The sequence below is a fragment of the Sciurus carolinensis genome, chromosome 1 (assembly GCF_902686445.1).
Source record: "Sciurus carolinensis chromosome 1, mSciCar1.2, whole genome shotgun sequence".
Taxonomy (NCBI): Eukaryota; Metazoa; Chordata; class Mammalia; order Rodentia; family Sciuridae; genus Sciurus; species Sciurus carolinensis.
Genome location: NC_062213.1, coordinates 190,766,692 through 190,785,044, shown reverse-complemented (window position 1 = coordinate 190,785,044; position 18,353 = coordinate 190,766,692). Strand labels below are relative to the sequence as shown.

General features: G+C 44.0%; 1 protein-coding gene across 4 annotated transcripts; it reads left to right on the top strand.

The window, feature by feature from the left end:
• The first annotated feature begins 9,145 nt into the window (after positions 1–9,145).
• Positions 9,146–18,141, top strand: Pdik1l (PDLIM1 interacting kinase 1 like). Of its 4 annotated transcripts, none has more exons than XM_047516040.1 (3): positions 9,146–9,296; positions 11,953–12,254; positions 17,202–18,141. In XM_047516040.1, the coding sequence occupies exons 2-3, from the start codon at positions 11,970–11,972 to the stop codon at positions 17,940–17,942; spliced, it is 1,026 nt and encodes a 341-aa protein (XP_047371996.1). In that variant the 5' UTR covers positions 9,146–9,296; positions 11,953–11,969; the 3' UTR covers positions 17,943–18,141. The 4 variants fall into 4 exon arrangements, with proteins under 4 accessions (XP_047371996.1, XP_047371990.1, XP_047371969.1 ...); XM_047516034.1 differs by having other exon boundaries at positions 9,146–9,800; XM_047516013.1 differs by having other exon boundaries at positions 9,146–10,257.
• The last annotated feature ends 212 nt before the right edge of the window (positions 18,142–18,353 follow it).

Sequence of the window (18,353 nt, the reverse complement as noted above, 5' to 3'; positions counted from 1 at the left end):
GAGCTGGGAGGAGGCCAGCAGGCGGCTCCCAAAGGGTCTGCAGGCACGTCACTGCATTCACGAGGGCTCAGCATAGTGCTTGAAGCGTGGCTTTTGGAACTTTTTCAAATATTTTGGTTGAATCCGCGGCCACAGAGGGCCAAGTGTACTGTTAGCACATATTTTGCTCGTAATTCCTCGTCATCAATAACGCTACATTGAATGTCACATTTTGTTCCTCATGCTAGACTCTCGGAAGTGGGACTGGCTGTTGAGACGGTTCTTGGTCCACATGGACAGATGGGCTTCTTACAGGACCTACAGGACCGTGCGGCCGGCCAGCAGTGAACAGGTGTGCAGTGGGAAGAGCGAGCGCTGGGTGCACGGTGGAACCAGTCCACTGAGCTCCAGCACCTGCCCTCCCAGCCCGGGGTTCTGCGGGACTCCCCGGATGACCCAGTGGTGCAGAAGGGCACCTCCACAAGGAGTCCAAAGGGCCTGAGGACACACGGGGCTGTGCTCCTCTGGGAGAAGTCACGGCGACAGGGAGTTGGGATTCACTTTGCAACGTCAGAGCGCTGACTCTGAGCACGCACGCTAAGAGGGACCTCACCTCTCATCAAGGGACTGACAATAACCAAGCCACAGAGTCAGATTCGATCACAGAGCAGTGTCAGGCTCAGGAAATACAGAGAAAAAGGAGCAGTTAGGAAACTAGACCACGTGTGCCTCAAGACTGGCACGGGAAGCCAAATGACTATCAGAAAGTATCCTGGTACCTCAGGCTGTCCTCCCTAGAAAGCAGAGATTTTGAAGTCTGATGAATGTAGCCTCCATAAAAATCCAAAGGACATGGAACCAACCGAGATGCCCTTCAATAGATGAATGGATAACGAAACTGTGGTATATATACATGATGGAATATTACTCAGCCACAAAGAAGAATAAAATGATGGCATTTGCAGGTAAATGAATGGAGTTGGAGAATATCATGCTAAGTGAAATAAGCCAATCCCAAAAAACCAAAGGCCAAATGTTTTCTCTGATAAGTGGATGATGATACATAACAGGGGGAAGGGGGTAATGGAAGAATGGAGGAAAGATGGATTGTGTAGAGGGAAACGAGGGGTCGGGGGAAGGAAAGATTAATGGAATGAGAAAAACATCATTACTGTATGTACATGTATGATTACACAAATGGTGTGACTCTACTTCGTGTACAACCAGAGAAATGAAAAGTTGTACCCTATATGTGTACAATGAATCAAGAAAAAAAAAAAAGAAAAGAAAAGACAAAACTCAAAGGACAGAGTTCTGGAAGCTTCCAGGTAGCCAAACATATTGCAGCTCCTGGAGGGTGGTGTTTCTGGAGAGGAATAAATGGATAAACAAAAATCAGTGGATGGAAGGATAAGTACAATGTGGTATGAACATAAAATGAAATATTATTCCACCTTAAAAGGAATGAAATTCTGATACCTTCTCTAGCATGAATGAAACTTGAAGACATTATGCTAAGTGAAGGAAGCCAGTCACAAAAGGAAAAACACAAAATTACCCATGCACTTCTACCAAGATGTGATGCAGCCCAGGGGGGTCCTCACTAGAGCCGGTGCCATACCCTTGTGTCTCCAGAATCATGAGACAAAATAAACCTCTTTTATTTATAAAGTAACCTGCCTCAGGTATTCTGCTACTGTAATGAAAAACTGATTAATATACTAGCCTTAAGAGAGGTCAAATCATTTGAGGTGGAAGAGAGGATACTAACTCGAGACATATGAGCCATTGAATTAAACCCTTCCTGAAGCTAGCCCTCCCATCTCCATTCTTCTCAGGCACGTGTACCAAGCATTCCATTGAAGTCAACTGGAGTTGAAATCCTGTCCTTATGACAGAAACATCCAGAGAAGACAGAAAGGTCGGAGGAGGCCCAAGCCTCTCAGAACCTGCTGAGGAGTCATTGCCTCCTCTGTCTGGGACGCCCTTGGGACCCTCCCTTGCAGCCTTTAACCCTTCATCGCTGTGGTTTTCAGATGGGGACACTCCCAGCACCTCTTGGAGCCATGTCGGGAGATGCAGAGCTGGGCCGTGACCATCTGCTCCGGCTGTCACCGGGACCCTTCCAAAGCTAACGCTGAATCTGGCACACGACCTGTTTGGGCCCCTGCTTCACTTGTCTGGGGGCTGCACCAGAAATAGACATTCAGACTTTGGGGTACAAGCACAGGGGAGGGGCAGACTGAAGAACCAAAGGCCAGAGCTGGAAAGCGCCTTAGAGATGAGTAGTCAGAACCCCTCACTTTGCAGACAGCTGCAGAGATGGGGCTGGGGCTCTGGGGCTGGGAGGGAGCAGGGCACACTGAGGAGGAGCTGCTCCCTCAACACTAACTGGCAGGCCCAGCCACTTGTCCTTCATCATTTTATTGGGGCACTTTGTCAACACCTCCTGACTGGCTCTGAGGATACTAGGTCCCTAACAAAGCAATGAGACCTCCAGAATTTCTACAGAGCAGTTAGCAGTCTGGCGGGAACGGGAACTAACATGTGCCTTGGGGACTGGGGTATATGGGAACTCTCTGTAATTCCCACTCAATTTTTCTACAAACTGCTCTACGAATAAAGTTTTAGAAAGCATACTTCTGTGCTTCCTGCCTCCAAGTCCTGAGCTGTTTTCCTCCACCATATACTTCCACCATGATGTTCTGCCTCATCTCAGGCCCCAAGGAATGGAGTCGGCCATCTATGGACTGGGATTTCTGAAATGGTCAACCCCAAATAAACTTTTCCAGCTCTAAACACACACTGACAAACAAACATCCCACATGGAACCAGGAGGGGTGGCAGGCACCTGTACCATCCCAGCTACTCAGGAGACTGAGGTAGGGGGGTCCCTTGAGCTCAGGAGTTCAGAGTCCAGCCTGGGCAACAGAGCAAGATCCCCTCTCGAAAACAAAAGGCAAACCCCCACATCAACGTACCACATATGTATTGGAACCAGACCCGAGTTCAAGTCCCAGTTCTGACATTTCCAAGCAAGGTGACTTTGGATGAGTCCTCTGTCTTAGGACGTGGGTTTCCTCAGTCATAGGTGAGTAGTTCATGCCTCAGGGGGCAACTGCAGACGTCCTGAGGTCACCAACAGACCGCACTTTGCACAGAGCCTGGCACAGGAAGAAATATGAATATTAACTTTTTTTTCAGACTCAAAAGAAGCTCATTTTATTACATAGAGCAGCGCAGAGCCCTTCTTCATAGGGAAAAGTTCCATTTCCCCTTTCCAGGGAGACAGATGCGACTCTCCCACGGTTCTCAACTTTCTGTCCCATAGATACTTCCCACGTTGGCTAATGGGCATAGAGGCAGCTGATGCATCGAGTAAGTTGTGCCAGTCATTAGTGAACATTCCATTTCCAACCCATTTTCTTCTTTTGGATACAAGGCTGCGATTCATTTCCCTTCCAGTCTCAAAGCCACATGGAAGCTTTGATTAGTTTTGGGGGTGCATTTTACAGGTTCCCAGGATCTTGGTGCAACCACTCTAGAAAGCACTATGGAGATTCCTCAGAAAACTTGGAAGAGTACAGCCATTTGACCCAGTTATCCCTTTCCTTAGTATATATCCAAAGGATTCAAAACCAGCATACTATAGGCGAGCTCAGTGGCGCATGCCTGTAATCCCAGCAGTTTGGGAGGCTGAGCCAGGAGGATCGCAAGTTCAAAGCCAGCCTCAGCAACCTAGCAAGGCACTAAGCAACTCAGTGAGTCCCTGTCTCTAAATAAAACATTAAAAAGGACTGGGGATGTGGCTCAGTGGTTAAGTGCCCCTGAGTTCAATTCTTGGTACCAAAAAAATAAATAAATAAAAGAAGAAAAAAAAATCAGTATACTAGTAGGATGCAGCCACACTAATGTTTACAGCAGCTCAATTCACAATAGCTAAGCTATGGAACCAACCTAGGTGTCCTTCAACACCTAGGTTGATATGGATAAAGAAAATGTGGTATATATACACAATGGAATATTATCTGCCATAAAGAAGAATGAAATCATGGCATTTGCCAGTAAATGGAAGCAACTTGGAGACTACCATGCTAAGTGAAATAAACCAATCCCAAAAAAAACAAAGGCTGAATGTTCTGTCTGATATGCAGATGCTAACACAATAGGGGAAAGAACAGAAGTTCACTGGATTAGACAAAGGGGAATGAAGAGAAGGAATGGAGGATGGGAACGGGAGAGACAATAGAATAAATCGGACATAACTTTCCTGTGTTCATAGTATGAATACATGACCAGTGTAACTCCACATCATGTACAACCACGAGAATAGGATCCTAATTAGAAGTTGTACTTCATGTATGTATGTCAAAGTACACTCTGCTATCATGCATCTCTAAAAAGAATTTTAAAATTTGAAAAAAAAAAAAAAACAGTTTCCTAGGATCCTGACATTGTCATACTCTGAACATGGCCCAGCTCTCTTCTTGTTCTACTGGTCAATCACTTTGTGGGACAGGAAGGCGAGCCTTATATGGGTGGCCAATCAAGGAACACCCAGAGAGAAGCTTCTGCATGCAGGCCAAGGACATCCAGCCCCACAAGCCCCTTCCTGCCCAAGAGAGAACCCCTGCCCTTGCTCCAGAGTCTCTCAAGCCCCAGAACAAGGGTGCGGCATCACCTTAGAGGAGATGACAAAGGGAACCATCCCCACTGGCCTCACCTGGGTACCAAGCTGGAGGTGACCATCTCTGAATATAAACATTTATTTGTATTACCTACTTCTACTAATTTATGTACAGTTTATGTGTGAAATGACTCCTTGACAACCTGATTCCTGTGGATCCATTCCAACTGGGAGCATTTCCATTTGCCCCAGGTGACTGTTCTTGTGGCTAGATAAAGAAAGCTTCAGTCATTTATTGGGCTTGGGACCTGGAATTCAAAGGTTCCAGGAGCATAGCTCTGCCACTGACTTACTGGTAACCTCAGTTACTGAGTCCTTCCGAGTCTCCATTTCTTCAGCTGTAAAGTGTTATGCTAGTCTTATTCACTTCTTGGGTTCTTGTGAGATAAAAAAAGGGACTTGATCTTACCTGGGAATTCAGACCTGCTTTACTAAAGCATAGGCCCCCACTGCACTGATGCAATCTGCCACAAGAGGGCAGGATTGCTACGTCTAAGTTCCTACTTGGCCAAACCAGGGATTTCATGTTTTGAACGATTGTCTTTTTCTTTTTTTTTTTTTTTTTTTTTTCTTTTTGCGGTGCTGGGGATCGAACCCAGGGCCTTGTGCATGCAAGGCAAGCACTCTACCGACTGAGCTATCTCCCCAGCCCGATTGTCTTTTTCTTTTAGAAAAAATTCAAACACACAAAAGTAGAATGGTATAATGAACCTCATGTACCCATAACTATGTTTTAACAACGATCACTATTTTGCCAATCTTCCCCTTTCTGTGCTGCTTGTGGAGTATTTTAAAGTACATCCAGGCCTGATTCCATCCGACCTGTGTCAGAGTGCTGCACCAGTCCAAGACTCACTTCCACAAGCACCATGAATTCAATCTACCAGTTTGTCTTCAAATTGCTTAACGTGTCCCAAAGATGTTTGACTGTTGGTTCACTAGAATCCAGATCCAAATGACATCACGGCATTTGATGAGTCTGTCGAGCTTCAGGTTTTGACACTCTACTTTCCCTTTGTAACTTAATGCCCTGATTGTGTTGGAGAAACCAGGCTTGTCCTATAGGAGGTCCCACATTTAGAGTTTGCCTGATTGTGGTCTCTGTCTATCCTCCATATTTCTTCTGAACAGGTAATCAGATTTTGGCTGGATAGGCTTGGATTCTTTCATTTTTTTAGGCAAGAATATCTCACGGAGACAACTATATCCCCAGCTAAGTGATTTAGCAAACATCAGCCTAAACTCTACAAAGTTCCCCCAAAACTTTCACCCAACTGTTTTAGCATCATTTAAAGATCATTATTTCATCACCATTTGAAAAACTGCTTTTATGGTCCTATCATTTCTTCTTTGTTCACAAGTTGGAATTCTTCTACAGAAGTAACCCTTTCTTACCTACTATTTGGTTGCCAGGAATACTATACCTAACAAGCCAGAAAAGTAATTATTTCCCCTTGTGCTGGTGGTAACAAATGAGTTGCTTTCCTTAAGTAATTATAAGTTAATGGATTTTACAAGTTTTATGTGTTATAATCTACTGAAGCAATTCTTTTTCTCTTAGTGTTTAAATTTTTCCATCTTTGGTCAGTGGGGAACCCCTTGAATTGGTTCCTTGGTCATGATAGTTTCCTGGCTTCCAGGTACAAGATGACCCAAATTCATCTTTCCTGTTCCATATCTGGAATCTGACATTTATCAAAGACTTGATTTTCTGTTTTTTTTTTTTTTTTTTTAAACTAGAAAATGGTTCTTAGAGTCCAAATCTGTTCCTGAAGAGTGTACATTACTACTGAGTTGGTCATTGTTTGTGGGCCTATCCAGTAGAGCTGAAAAACACATTTTTAAAAGAAAAATGTATATTTTATACCACTATCTAATTCAGATATAAATTTACCTTAAGCTTCTTTTATACTTGGAACTTTTTCTCATATACTGAAAAATCAAGGTTCTCAATGCCATTAACATAATTATTTATTTGCTTTATCTCACAATATCATAGTTTCAAAACAGCAATATCATGGGCTGGGGTTGTAACTTAGTGGTAAAGCGCTTGCCTCACACATGTGAGGAACTGGGTTCAATTCTCAGCACTGCATATAAATAAGAAATAAAAATCCATCAACAACTAAAATGTGTTTTTAAAATAGCAAGAATAAAGCTAACCAATACAATTTTATTTCTATGCTGATTTAGTTGTTCTTGGACTACATCTCATAGGAGATATAGTCAAAATACTTCTACAGTCATGTGAAATGATTTCCTTGGTGTAGCTATGCCACCACTCTGACAGACAAACAGTTCATTTTCATGTTTTCATGTTTTTAATTTTCATGTAGTGTTTTATCCCTTTTTGAAATATTTTATAAATATGCAAAAACATTTGCAAGTCTCCAGAATAGTAACTATAATGTCTCATTTCCATCCTTATCTACACCCTGCACGTAGGCAACCATTTTTAGAAACTTGGTGTTAGTTAGATGTAAAGGGGAGCAGTTTTGGTTCGTCGATAACTCCCAACACTTGGGATATATTCCATTGTCTTTTTAAATATGAGTAATTAATACATTTGTCTCCCCATTCCACAAACAGAAGGTATCAAGCACACTATAAGCACTAATATACAACTTGCTTATTTCATCTAACAATATATATGAAGATCACACCATATTAATATGATTGGTAGATGAATCTTCCCTATATCTTTTTATGACTGCATAGTACTCCACTCTATGTATGTACTACATTAAACTAGTTCTTTATTATCAGACATAGGAGCAGTTTTCAATCATTTGCTATTAACTAATGCCATAATGCACAAGTATTTCTGTATTTTAGCGTATGTCGCTAGGATAAGTTCCAAGAAGTCTAAGAGTTGACCTAGGGTTATTGGGTCAAAGGGTAAATACATATGTAACATGGTTTTATCTGCCAAGTTTTCTTGAGAAATTTTATCATTTTGCCTTCTCACCAGCAAAGTGTGAGATGCTGGCCTCAGATACATTTTTTTTATACCATATCAGATTGAGGAGGCTGCAGAGATGAATCACAGACAAGGTTCTTGTCCCCAGGAATTCTTGTCTAGAAGAAAGCAAATAACAAAACAATGATATTCCATAATAAGCAGGGACAGATTCACTCTGAAGCTAATAAAACTGAAGCTTCAGAGTCCTCACTTGCAGAGACCCTTTCAAATGTCCCAACGATGTGTTGGACATCCCCAATTATTTTAAGTTTCAGGCTCCACAACAGTTAAATCTACCTCAGACTCTAGAGTCTGCCTATCTTGTGGAGGGAGGGATTTTAACTGTTCTGCAGCCAGCTTGAGAGAGCTTGAGAGGAGAAGCGCCGATGATATTTAATGACTGAGACAGACAAAAGGAAAAGGCCACTCTGATCAAGTGATCAGCCCGATTCCCATCAATAAGCCACACTAGTACCCAACTAGCAGTCTACAGAGTTTTCCATAATCCCACCACCGCCACCACCTACTTTCCAGGGCAGGAAACAAGTTTTGGCTGGAGTATTTCCAGCAAACAGGTGAAGACGGGTATAAGGAGGCACTGAGGACAAAAATCAGAACAGAGGACACCACGTTGGGGTGTTTCTTGCTGCTGCATGCGGTTTATTGGGTGGTAGGTGGGAGTTATTGCACCAGGGAAGTGGGTATTCAAAACTGACTCCTTTTGGTCAAATGAGGCAGAAGTCGGCTTCTTTCTCTGTAAAATTAGGGTTAGTAACAAAGCCTGCCCTGGTGGGTTTGGTTAGGCTTGAGAGAGATGATTTACAAAAAGACCTAACCCAGTCTCAGACTCAGAGGGCCATACATGGACGACAAAAAATAAAATGGTAGATCCTGAGAGCAGTGAAGGAATTCTTCTGCACATTATGCCCTAGGCAGAACTGGGAACCAGAACCACCTTCCTCACAAGCCGTGGGAGCAGGAAAATCGGGGAAGGAGCGGACACTCCTCTGGAGGATGTTCACTGATCTGGGTAACTAGGGGATGGCCGAGCGGTCCAGGTGTCTGAGTGGCTGCCCGCCCGGGCTGGCTGTCAGGCCGGCCGCATGCCGGGGTCTGATTGACAGATGTGGGGTGGCCGGAGGACTCCGGCGGCCAAGCGCCCCCGGACTGCTCGTCCCCTGGACGGCCGTCCTGGCAGACCGTGGCCAGACTCTGCGCGCCGTCCCAGCTGGATCCGGACCCTTTCCCAGAGCCCGCCAGGCCGGGCTTGGCGCGCGCTGCAGCCAGGTGCGGCCGCCTCCGCGCCCTCCCTCCCGCGCCCGGCAGGGCGCCCCGACTCCCAGCGGCCGGCGAACAATGAGGCGCCGGCTTCTTTAAGGGAGATACCACCGCGCCGGCGGAGCAGGGGACGGCGTCTGCCCAGATGATCGCACCCAGCCCCGCGCCGCCGCCTCGGCAACTGCGCCGCCCGCAAACATGGCTCAGTGACTCGGACAAAAGGTGCAGCCTCCCTCCCGGCGGGGCGCCCGCCAGGCCTCCCAGCTTGGGCCTCGCCTCCCCGCGAGCCCGCTGCAAAGCTCCGCGTTCCCCAGGTGCCGTCGGCCGGAGCGGAGGAAGATGCACCAGGAGTCCCACCCCAGCGACCCCCGCACGCCAGCCCGCAGCTCGGTAGGTCGGAAGGGGGCGGGCAGGCCCGGGCGCGCGCACCGCTAGGCCGCGACCCGCCGCCGCAGACCCTTCCCGGGACCGCGGGCCGTGCGCGCCCGCAGCGGCTGCGGGTGACAGAGCCGGGCGTGGAGCGGTCTCCCGGGCCGACCACCCCTGCGGGGAGGGGCACCAGTGGTGTGCTCCGCAGCGCGCACACCTCGGGCGACGCCGGGCTCCGCACAGCCGCAGGACCCGAGCGCAGCGACGGGGAGCTGGGAGCGGGGAGCGGGCCCCGGGCGCGCGCCCAGCAGGCGGCGCTCGCCCCGTAGGCGGCGCTCGGCGGCGCGGCGCGCTACGGAAAGCCGGAGGGAGGCGGGGCCGCCGGCGTGAGGGGGTGTGTCTGCGCGCACCACGGGGGCGCGCGCCGGCCTCTGACTGGAGGCGGCGGCGGCGGAGGCGCGAGCTGCCCGATAATGGCGGCCTGCAGAGCCCGTGAGAGGGAGCAGCGGCGGCGGCTACCCTGAGGTAAAGCAGGCGCTTCGGCGCGGCACGGAGGTCCCGCCGCAGAGCCGCCGGCCCCGCACGCGCCTCTCCTCCCCGCAGGCCTGTCACAGACCTGACAGCGGAGTCATCGCGGGCAAGGCCCGCGCTTCAGGCCACCGGCCCCGGCAGCGGCCTCCTCTCACGCCAGGGCCACTCCCCGGGCCCCGGCGCTCCGCCCGCAGCCCCGAGGAGTGCAGGCCGCCGCGGGATCGGCTCCGGGGGCGCAGGGCCCCGGGAGGATCCCCGCAGGGTCTCATCGGGTCGCGGCCGCGGAGGGGACGGCCCGATCCTTAGCCAGGAGCGTGGCCCGAGCCGCCGCGTCGGGCAGCACCTCTGGCCCCGGCCGGCCCTCCCCCGGCACCAGCAGGTGTATGGCCCGGCCGGCCGGCGTCCAGCGCTGGGTGAGCACGGCAGGCAGGAGGGCCCGGGAGATGCCAGCGTAAGTCACCTCGGTTCGCACGGCGTGCGCCCGCGCGCTCTCTGGACCCGGGGTTGCGGGGATTTCAAGCCGCCTTCCTCGTTCCTGATTCAGGAAGGGGCCGCTTCCTAGGGGGTCACTGCACCCAGCGGGAGAGGAGGGCTGCCTCCGAGAGCGAGCCGCTGGGGACGCGCCGCATCGGCGGTCGCAGCGCAGAAGCCTGCCTGCCCCAGTGCCGGGCAGGAAATCGGCCTCCAGGGCGGAGAGGGATTGGAAGGGTGCTGCCCAGGTTGAGGAAGCGGACTTGGGGCGTCGCAGAAGCAGGCGTTCTCGTCCCCAGATCTGCCCTGTAGATATAAAGGGGCTGTTTCCTACTTCTCAGCCTCCAGAGTCAGTCGATTTTTGTTTCCCCAGTTGTACAAGATAAATATCGTACAATCTCAGGTTATCTTCCTTGCCCATGGTGACAACCTACAAATGAGAATGGGGAGTGAGAAGGTACGCTTTGAACTTTTTCTATTCAATACATGAGCATGTGTGTGCAGGGCCTTTGCTCCTGCTTTTAAAAGATTTATCAAGTCGAATTCAAAAGAACGTTGTCAGAATTCCCCTTGATGTGTAGGATTGTTTGTTTGTTTGTTTGTTTGTTTTGGCAAAAATGACCTAGAACTAAATAGCTATTGTTAACAATAATAAAAAAGGTATCCATATTCTTTTTTTATTATTATTTTTATTTTTTGTTTCTTTGGTACCAGGGATTGAACCCACTGGCACTTAATCACTAAGCCACATCCCCAGCCCTTTTTTGTATTTTATTTATGAGACAGGGTCTCATTGAGTTGCTTAGGGCCTCACTAAGTTGCTGAGGCTGGCTTTGAACTCACGATCCTCCTGCCTCAGCCTCCCAAGCCGCTGGGATTACAGGTGTTCGCCACAGAGCCGGGCAGGTAGCCATATTCTTAGTAGCCTTATTTTTTAAAAAACAGCTCTTCTCCACAAACTTTATTTTCATTTATTTTGCAAGAAATAAGGAAATAATATAAGAAACAAATAAAAATGAACATATATGGTTTGGCTATTTATTTTTAAATAATAAAAACATTTTCAGTTCTGTAAATGATCTGGTTCACTTTCAGTCCCAAAACATAAGCCTGGTGTTTGTATTTCTAACTGTGAGGGTTTTCTGTTTTTGCTGTTTCATGATCTTTTGTGTGTAGGTTAGTCTTAAGGAGAGACTGGGATTTTGCCTTCCTGTTTGTTTTTTCATGATCAGTAAGTAAAAATGCTGAATTTGGGGATTTATTTTTAACAATCACATTTTCAAGCAGCTCATAGAAGAAGCAGTATAGTTCAGTGGTCAGAATCATGGATGTCTGACCCAGATGGTCAGATTTCAAAGTCCAGGATAACCAGTTACTAGCTATTTGACCTTGGGATTTTACTTAATATCTCTGGGCTTTAATTTCTTCTAAAATGACCATAATGTGAGGATTAAATGAATATAATATTATAATGTGTTTGAAACAGTTCCTATTATATGGTAAGTACTACCTAAATGTTAGCTTTATTATTAGAGTTAGATTTGCCCAAAGTATAGAAAATATCCTTAAGCACTACAGATAATAAGCCAGATGATAAATAAATCCCTCTATACAAGAAGAAACACAGCCAGTAGATGTACCTAATTTCAATAGAGCACTTTATTGATTTTTCCAGAAACCTCGACCTTGAAGATGGTGAGTAGCCAGCCAAAGTACGATCTAATACGGGAGGTAGGCCGAGGTAGTTACGGTGTTGTGTATGAAGCAGTCATCAGAAAGACCTCTGCACGGGTGGCAGTGAAGAAAATTCGATGCCACGCACCTGAAAATGTTGAACTAGCACTTCGTGAATTCTGGGCACTAAGCAGTATCAAGAGCCAACATCCAAATGTGATTCACCTGGAGGAATGCATCCTGCAAAAAGATGGGATGGTGCAAAAGATGTCCCATGGCTCTAATTCTTCCCTTTACTTACAGGTATGTATTATTGGATGGGAAATAGAAAAGATATGAACATAACATCGGTCACCAAGAAGAGGAATGAAAGGGTCAGATGAACTTCTCCCTTTAAATGCAGATGTTTTATAGTTAGGAGTTGATAGAGATCTGCCAAGAATAGATGTTTGCTTTAAAACAAGGTTTTATTTAAACTTGTGATGCACATACCTAAAAATAACATAAGCCACCTGTTACACTATGGTACTTGCCAGTCTGCATAGGAATAGGGCAAGATAGAAACTGGAGAAATGCTTGAGACTAGTTTAATAAGTTCACTTTTTTGAAATAACTTTTCTTAGAACCTAAGACTGAAAAAAAGGAAAATCTCCCCACCAATAGCAATACCCATAGGTAATTGGACAACTCTTTTATAAATCATGGTTATAAATATAAACCTTTGATGTTTTGGAGGGTTATGTGGTTTCTAACCCATGCAATTCCAGTTAATTTTTATGAAGCATGTGATTTCTCACCTGAATGTTATTAACAGTGCAGTAGCTAACATTTGGGTCCCTACTTGGTTCCATGCTCTGTGCTTGAGTGCTTTAAGGAAAGTTTCTCAAAGCAATCCTATGAGGTAGTTTATCTTTATTACAAATAAAGACATTAAGGTTTAGAATAATGAACTTATCCACAGTCACCTACCTAGCATGTGTCAGATTGGGAGCCGAACTTAGCAGACTTCTATTTTTTAATTTTTTTTTTCCATACCAGGGGTTGAAACCAGGGCACTCAACCACTGAACCACATCCCTAGACCTTTTGATTTTTTAATTTTGAGTCAGGGTCTAGCTAAGTTGCTTAGGGCCTCTTGAAATTACTGAGGCTGGCCATGAACTTGTAATTCTCCTGGCTCAGCCTCTGGAGTTGTTGGGATTACATGTGTGCAGTACTGCACCTGGTTTAGCTAAAACTATCTGATAACTAAAGCTTTATGCTCTCTTCCAGATTATTCTTTTGTAGCATAGGAAAATTGAAAAGCATTTTTTTTTTTAAGGTTGACTTCTACCAAAGTCAAAATCTCTTAGAGCTCTCTAATCACTGAATAGAAAAGATAGTTAAGAAAGTTAGGCATAGCTAAAGAGCAGAGCAGAATTTCTTCAGGCCAGTCTCTTAGAAAAGGAAACAACTTTCCTCGAGTATATCTACATTCAGAATTGACCACCAGACTTTTACCATTTAAAAGTGTGTTTTTAAAAAAAAAAAAAAAAAAAGTGTGTTTAATATTGGGGAACGATATTGACCAAATTATATTGTTATATCATGACATGTACAAATATGTAACAATGAATTCCACTATTATGTGTAATTATAATGTACCAATAAAAAACAAAAAAATATGACTTTTAAAATAAAAAATTAAAGTGTGTTTAAAACAACAAAACCTTTGGACTAGGAATGACAAAAAAAATTGATATGTCTAATTGAAAACTTGCAAGTATTGTATGGTGAACAAACATTCTGAAGAATATCTATTGCAACTTAGCACTTTATACACTGCAGTTTTCTCAGCACAGTGAATTAACACAACTGTTTGGCCTCTATTCATTTTATTGTTGGCTTTTCTAAAAGTGCTTATTATATAAGTTGCATTGATAAAAAAAATACTGGAAACATTCTTAGTACATTCCCTTTTTGTATGTGTGTGGTATTGGAGATTGAATTTAGGACTTCACAAATGCTAGGCAAACCACATTTCCTCTTAAAAGTGGATAGCGCTTTGCAGAACTTTGAGTTTTAGAAACTAAAAGGAAATAATCTCTTTTGGGTGGAAAAGCAAAGACATTTAAACATTTACCTTAGTGCTAAATCCAGATAGCAACCATTATAGTAACTAGGCATTAGCTGGTCTTTCAAGGTTTTAAGATGTAAAGTACTACCAGACTTAATGAGTTTTTTAAATCTAAATTGCCTTTTTGTTTAGTAAATCTTCTTTTCTCTTTTGGGGGTTTGGGTGGTGGTACTGGGGATTGAACCTAGAGGCACTTAACCACTGAACCACATCCCTGGCCCTGGCCCTTTATCTTTTCTTTTTTTTTCTTTGAGACTGGATCTCACTGATTTGCTTAGGGCCTCACCAAGTTTCTGAGACTAGCTTTTAAACTTGCAATCCTCCTGCCTCAGCCTCTCAAAGTGACTGGGATTACAGACATATACCACCACACCCAGCCTCTTTTTTTAAAGCCTAACAGACCTCCTGGCACTTTTTACTGTCAGAATGATCTTGGACAAATAACCCAACTTTTCCAAACATCTGTTTCTTCATATGTAAAATAGTAGAAATAATTTTTACTTTGCATGGGAGTTGTCAAAATTAGAGATGAACCGGGCATGGTGGCTCGCACCCATAATCCTAGTGACTCAAGAGGCTGAGGCAGGAAGATGGAAAATTCAAGGGCATCCTCAGCAACTTAATGAGACCCTGTCTCAAAAAAAAAAAGGACTGGGGATGTAGCTTGTGGTAAAGTGCCTCAAGCACCCCTGGGTTCAATCTCCAGTACCAAAAAACAAGAAAAATTAGAGATGCTACAGAAATAATACTTGGCTCATAGGAAGTACTCAGTAATAGGGACCTGTATTTTAATTGTCTTTTCTATGGATTTATGTAGTTTACCACACATTCATCAACATATCTAGCAAAAAAGTGATATCTAGTAGTAAAAACAACCAATATTTACGACCAGTAAAGACAAATAAATTTGTAGTGTGACCACAGATTCCTTATGCATGGTCTTCTACATTCTTTATAAAAATATTAATTTTTCTCCATGTTTTTCCAGTCTTCCTTAATCAGTTATAATAGCTAGAAACCTTGCCTAGGAGAACTTAACAATTAACAGAGGATACAGTCCCATGCATAGGAACTTAGTGACCAGTCTGTATAAATATGGTAAATGTCAAGGATGAGACATTTATAGGATGTAAAGGAAAATATAATAGGGAACCTGACATGATCCTGGGGTTCAAGAATTATGAAATGTTTAATTAAAACTTGTAGAGTCAGGGCTGGGGTTGTGGCTCAGTCATAGAATGCTTGCCTAGCATGTGTGAGGCAGTGGGTTGAGCACCACATAAAAATAAATTTAAAAAAAATAGGTGGGGTTAAAAAAAATTAGAAAAAAAAAAAAAAACTTGTAGAGTCAGTAGTCATTAGCAAGATTAGTGATTGAAAAAAGCTTCCCAGGCAGAAAAAACTACATACTAAGGTATTAAAACAAAAAGCATGAAGCATTTTAAGAACTGAAAGAAGATAGTAATTCTGTAGTGTACAAAGAGAAGAACTGTTTGAGAGGATGCTAAAAGGGTCAGCAGAAGCCAGAACATACAACGTCCTATAGCCCATGTTAAAGAGTTTGGACTATATTTTGAAAGAACAAGGAAACCATTGAAGGACTTTAGGCAAGAGAACCAGTGGCTAATATCCCCCACCCCATGAAAATAAGTAGGTCAGGTACAGTATTTCTGTAGCTATAAACTAGAGGCCCATAGCTGTTTTCTTATAGCCTGGATACTAAAAATAGTTTTTACATTTTTTAAGACTTGTGAAAAAAAGGACAGGAAAGAAAGAAGAAAGAATGCATGATGCTTACCAAGTCTAAAATATTTGCTGTCTGGCCTTTCTCTAAACCATTTGAATACTGGGACTCTGCATTGTTCAACACTGTTTAGGAAACCACCTGGTAAATAATAGTGTGATCTGTATCTTTCTGTTTGTTCATTTTCTGGGTCTCACTGGCAAACCCATGTAACAGGGAAAACACATGCAAAAGAGACATCTGCAGTCTAATGCAATTGCTGGGGTTTGCTGTGAGGGGGATGGCATGGAAGGGTGTTCTGTGCTCCTGCAGGCCCAAATGACAAGAAGTATCAGTAGATTTAAATGCAAAGTTATCAGTTCATTCACTTTTTTTTTTTAGATATTGATGGACCTTTGTTTTATTCATTTATTTATATGTGATGCACATGCTAGGCAAAGTACTCTACCACTGAGTCACAACCCCAGCCCCAATTCACTCATTCTTCAACAACTCTTTATTTTTATTTTTTTTCTTAAACCCATAGGTCTGAAAAGGACACCAAGCAACAAATGTTTTTAAAGCACTATGGTCTTTTCATAAAATGATAAGCCAGGTGAAGGGTAGGGTTCAGCTCCATTGACATGTACAGAAAACGTAGGCCATAGCTTTTCAAAATAAAACTGCTTAAAATAAAGTTTTGCACCAGGTATAGTGGCGCACACCTATAATCACAGGGGCTCAGGAAGCTGAGGCAGGAGGATCACAAGTTGAAAGCTAGCCTTAGCAAAAGGGAGGTGCTAAGTAACCCAGTGAGACCCTGTCTCTAAATAAAATAGGGCTGGGGATGTGGCTCAGTGGTCAAGTGCCCCTGAGTTCAATCCCCAGTACCAAAAAATAAAATAAAGTTTTGCCTCTTGGCATGGAGATTTGATATGTATTTATTAGGGACAAAGTGATAGTTTGAAGTACTCAAGTTTAAAACACATATGAAAGCACTGACCAAATAAAATATTCCTGACAGCCAGGCAAGGTGGCTCACACCTGTAATCCCAGCTACTCCAGAGATGAGGCAGGAGGATCACAAGTTTAAGGCCTTCTTCAGCAACTAAGCAATACACTGATTCAAAAAAAAAGGGTGGGATATAGCTCAGGGTTAGAGTGCCCCTGGGTTCAATCCCTAGCATCACAAAAATAAAAGGAAAAAAAATGGAATTTCCACTTAAAACTGAAGACTTGAAGACCACTGGGTAAAGCCCAGTGTAGTAGCATGCATGAGGCCCTGGGTTCAATGCTCAGCATTGCAAAAACAAAACAAAATCTGAAGACTCAATCTTGGAATCAGTTATTATTTTTCTATAATTAAATTACATAACCTGTTAAATTATTGTGATCCATTTGTCCCCTTACAGCTTGTAGAGACTTCATTAAAAGGAGAAATTGCCTTTGATCCCAGAAGCGCCTATTATTTGTGGTTTGTGATGGATTTTTGTGACGGAGGAGATATGAATGAGTATCTGTTGTCCAGGAAACCCAATCGGAAAACTAACACCAGCTTCATGCTTCAGCTGAGCAGTGCCCTGGCCTTCTTGCATAAAAACCAGATCATCCACCGGGATCTGAAGCCAGACAACATCCTGATTTCTCAAAGCAGGTTGGATACCAGTGACTTGGAACCCACATTGAAAGTGGCCGATTTTGGTCTAAGTAAAGTTTGTTCAGCCTCTGGGCAGAACCCAGAAGAACCTGTCAGCGTAAACAAGTGTTTCCTTTCCACGGCATGTGGAACAGATTTCTACATGGCTCCTGAAGTATGGGAGGGACACTATACAGCAAAAGCTGACATCTTTGCCCTGGGGATTATCATCTGGGCCATGCTGGAAAGGATCACCTTCATAGACACAGAGACAAAAAAGGAACTCTTGGGGAGTTATGTAAAACAAGGAACTGAAATTGTGCCAGTTGGGGAGGCACTTTTGGAAAATCCCAAAATGGAACTTCTAATTCCTGTGAAGAAAAAGTCTATGAATGGGCGAATGAAACAACTGATTAAAGAAATGCTGGCCGCAAACCCTCAGGATCGTCCAGATGCTTTTGAACTAGAACTCAGATTAGTACAAATTGCATTTAAAGATAGCAGCTGGGAAACGTGACATATTATTTGCAAATATCTTGGATGATATGCTGCTTCTGATTTAAAGTGATGCAACATTATATGGCTGAAAAAGAATACAAAAAGCTAAACTCCACCTTGTAAGGGTCTAGATTTTATTGTGGGATTCTTTTTTTCTTCTCATTTTTCTTAATTCGAGCTGGCCATTTTATTAGTACGTTTTAAATGTGTATTACCAATGTGGGTGTAAACTTTTTTTTTTTTTTTTTTTAAGTGATCATTGGTAGAAGTTTGTCAGGAAAATTCCCTAAGAGCCAAGAAGAGAAGAGTCCAGTTTTTTGGAAATATGTCTCTAAGTATTTTAGACATTCCTTGTCAGTATTAGGCATTTCCATGGAAAAAGAGGTTTGCATGCTGGTAATGCAACCTTTGAAGCTTTGTAAAGGAAACA

Coding starts and splice junctions, on each gene's coding strand:
- Pdik1l (XM_047516040.1), top strand. CDS start 11,970: ATGGTGAGTAGCCAGCCAAAGTACGATCTAATACGGGAGGTAGGCCGA. Junction 12,255..17,201: donor ATTCTTCCCTTTACTTACAG/GTATGTATTATT, acceptor GTCCCCTTACAG/CTTGTAGAGACTTCATTAAA.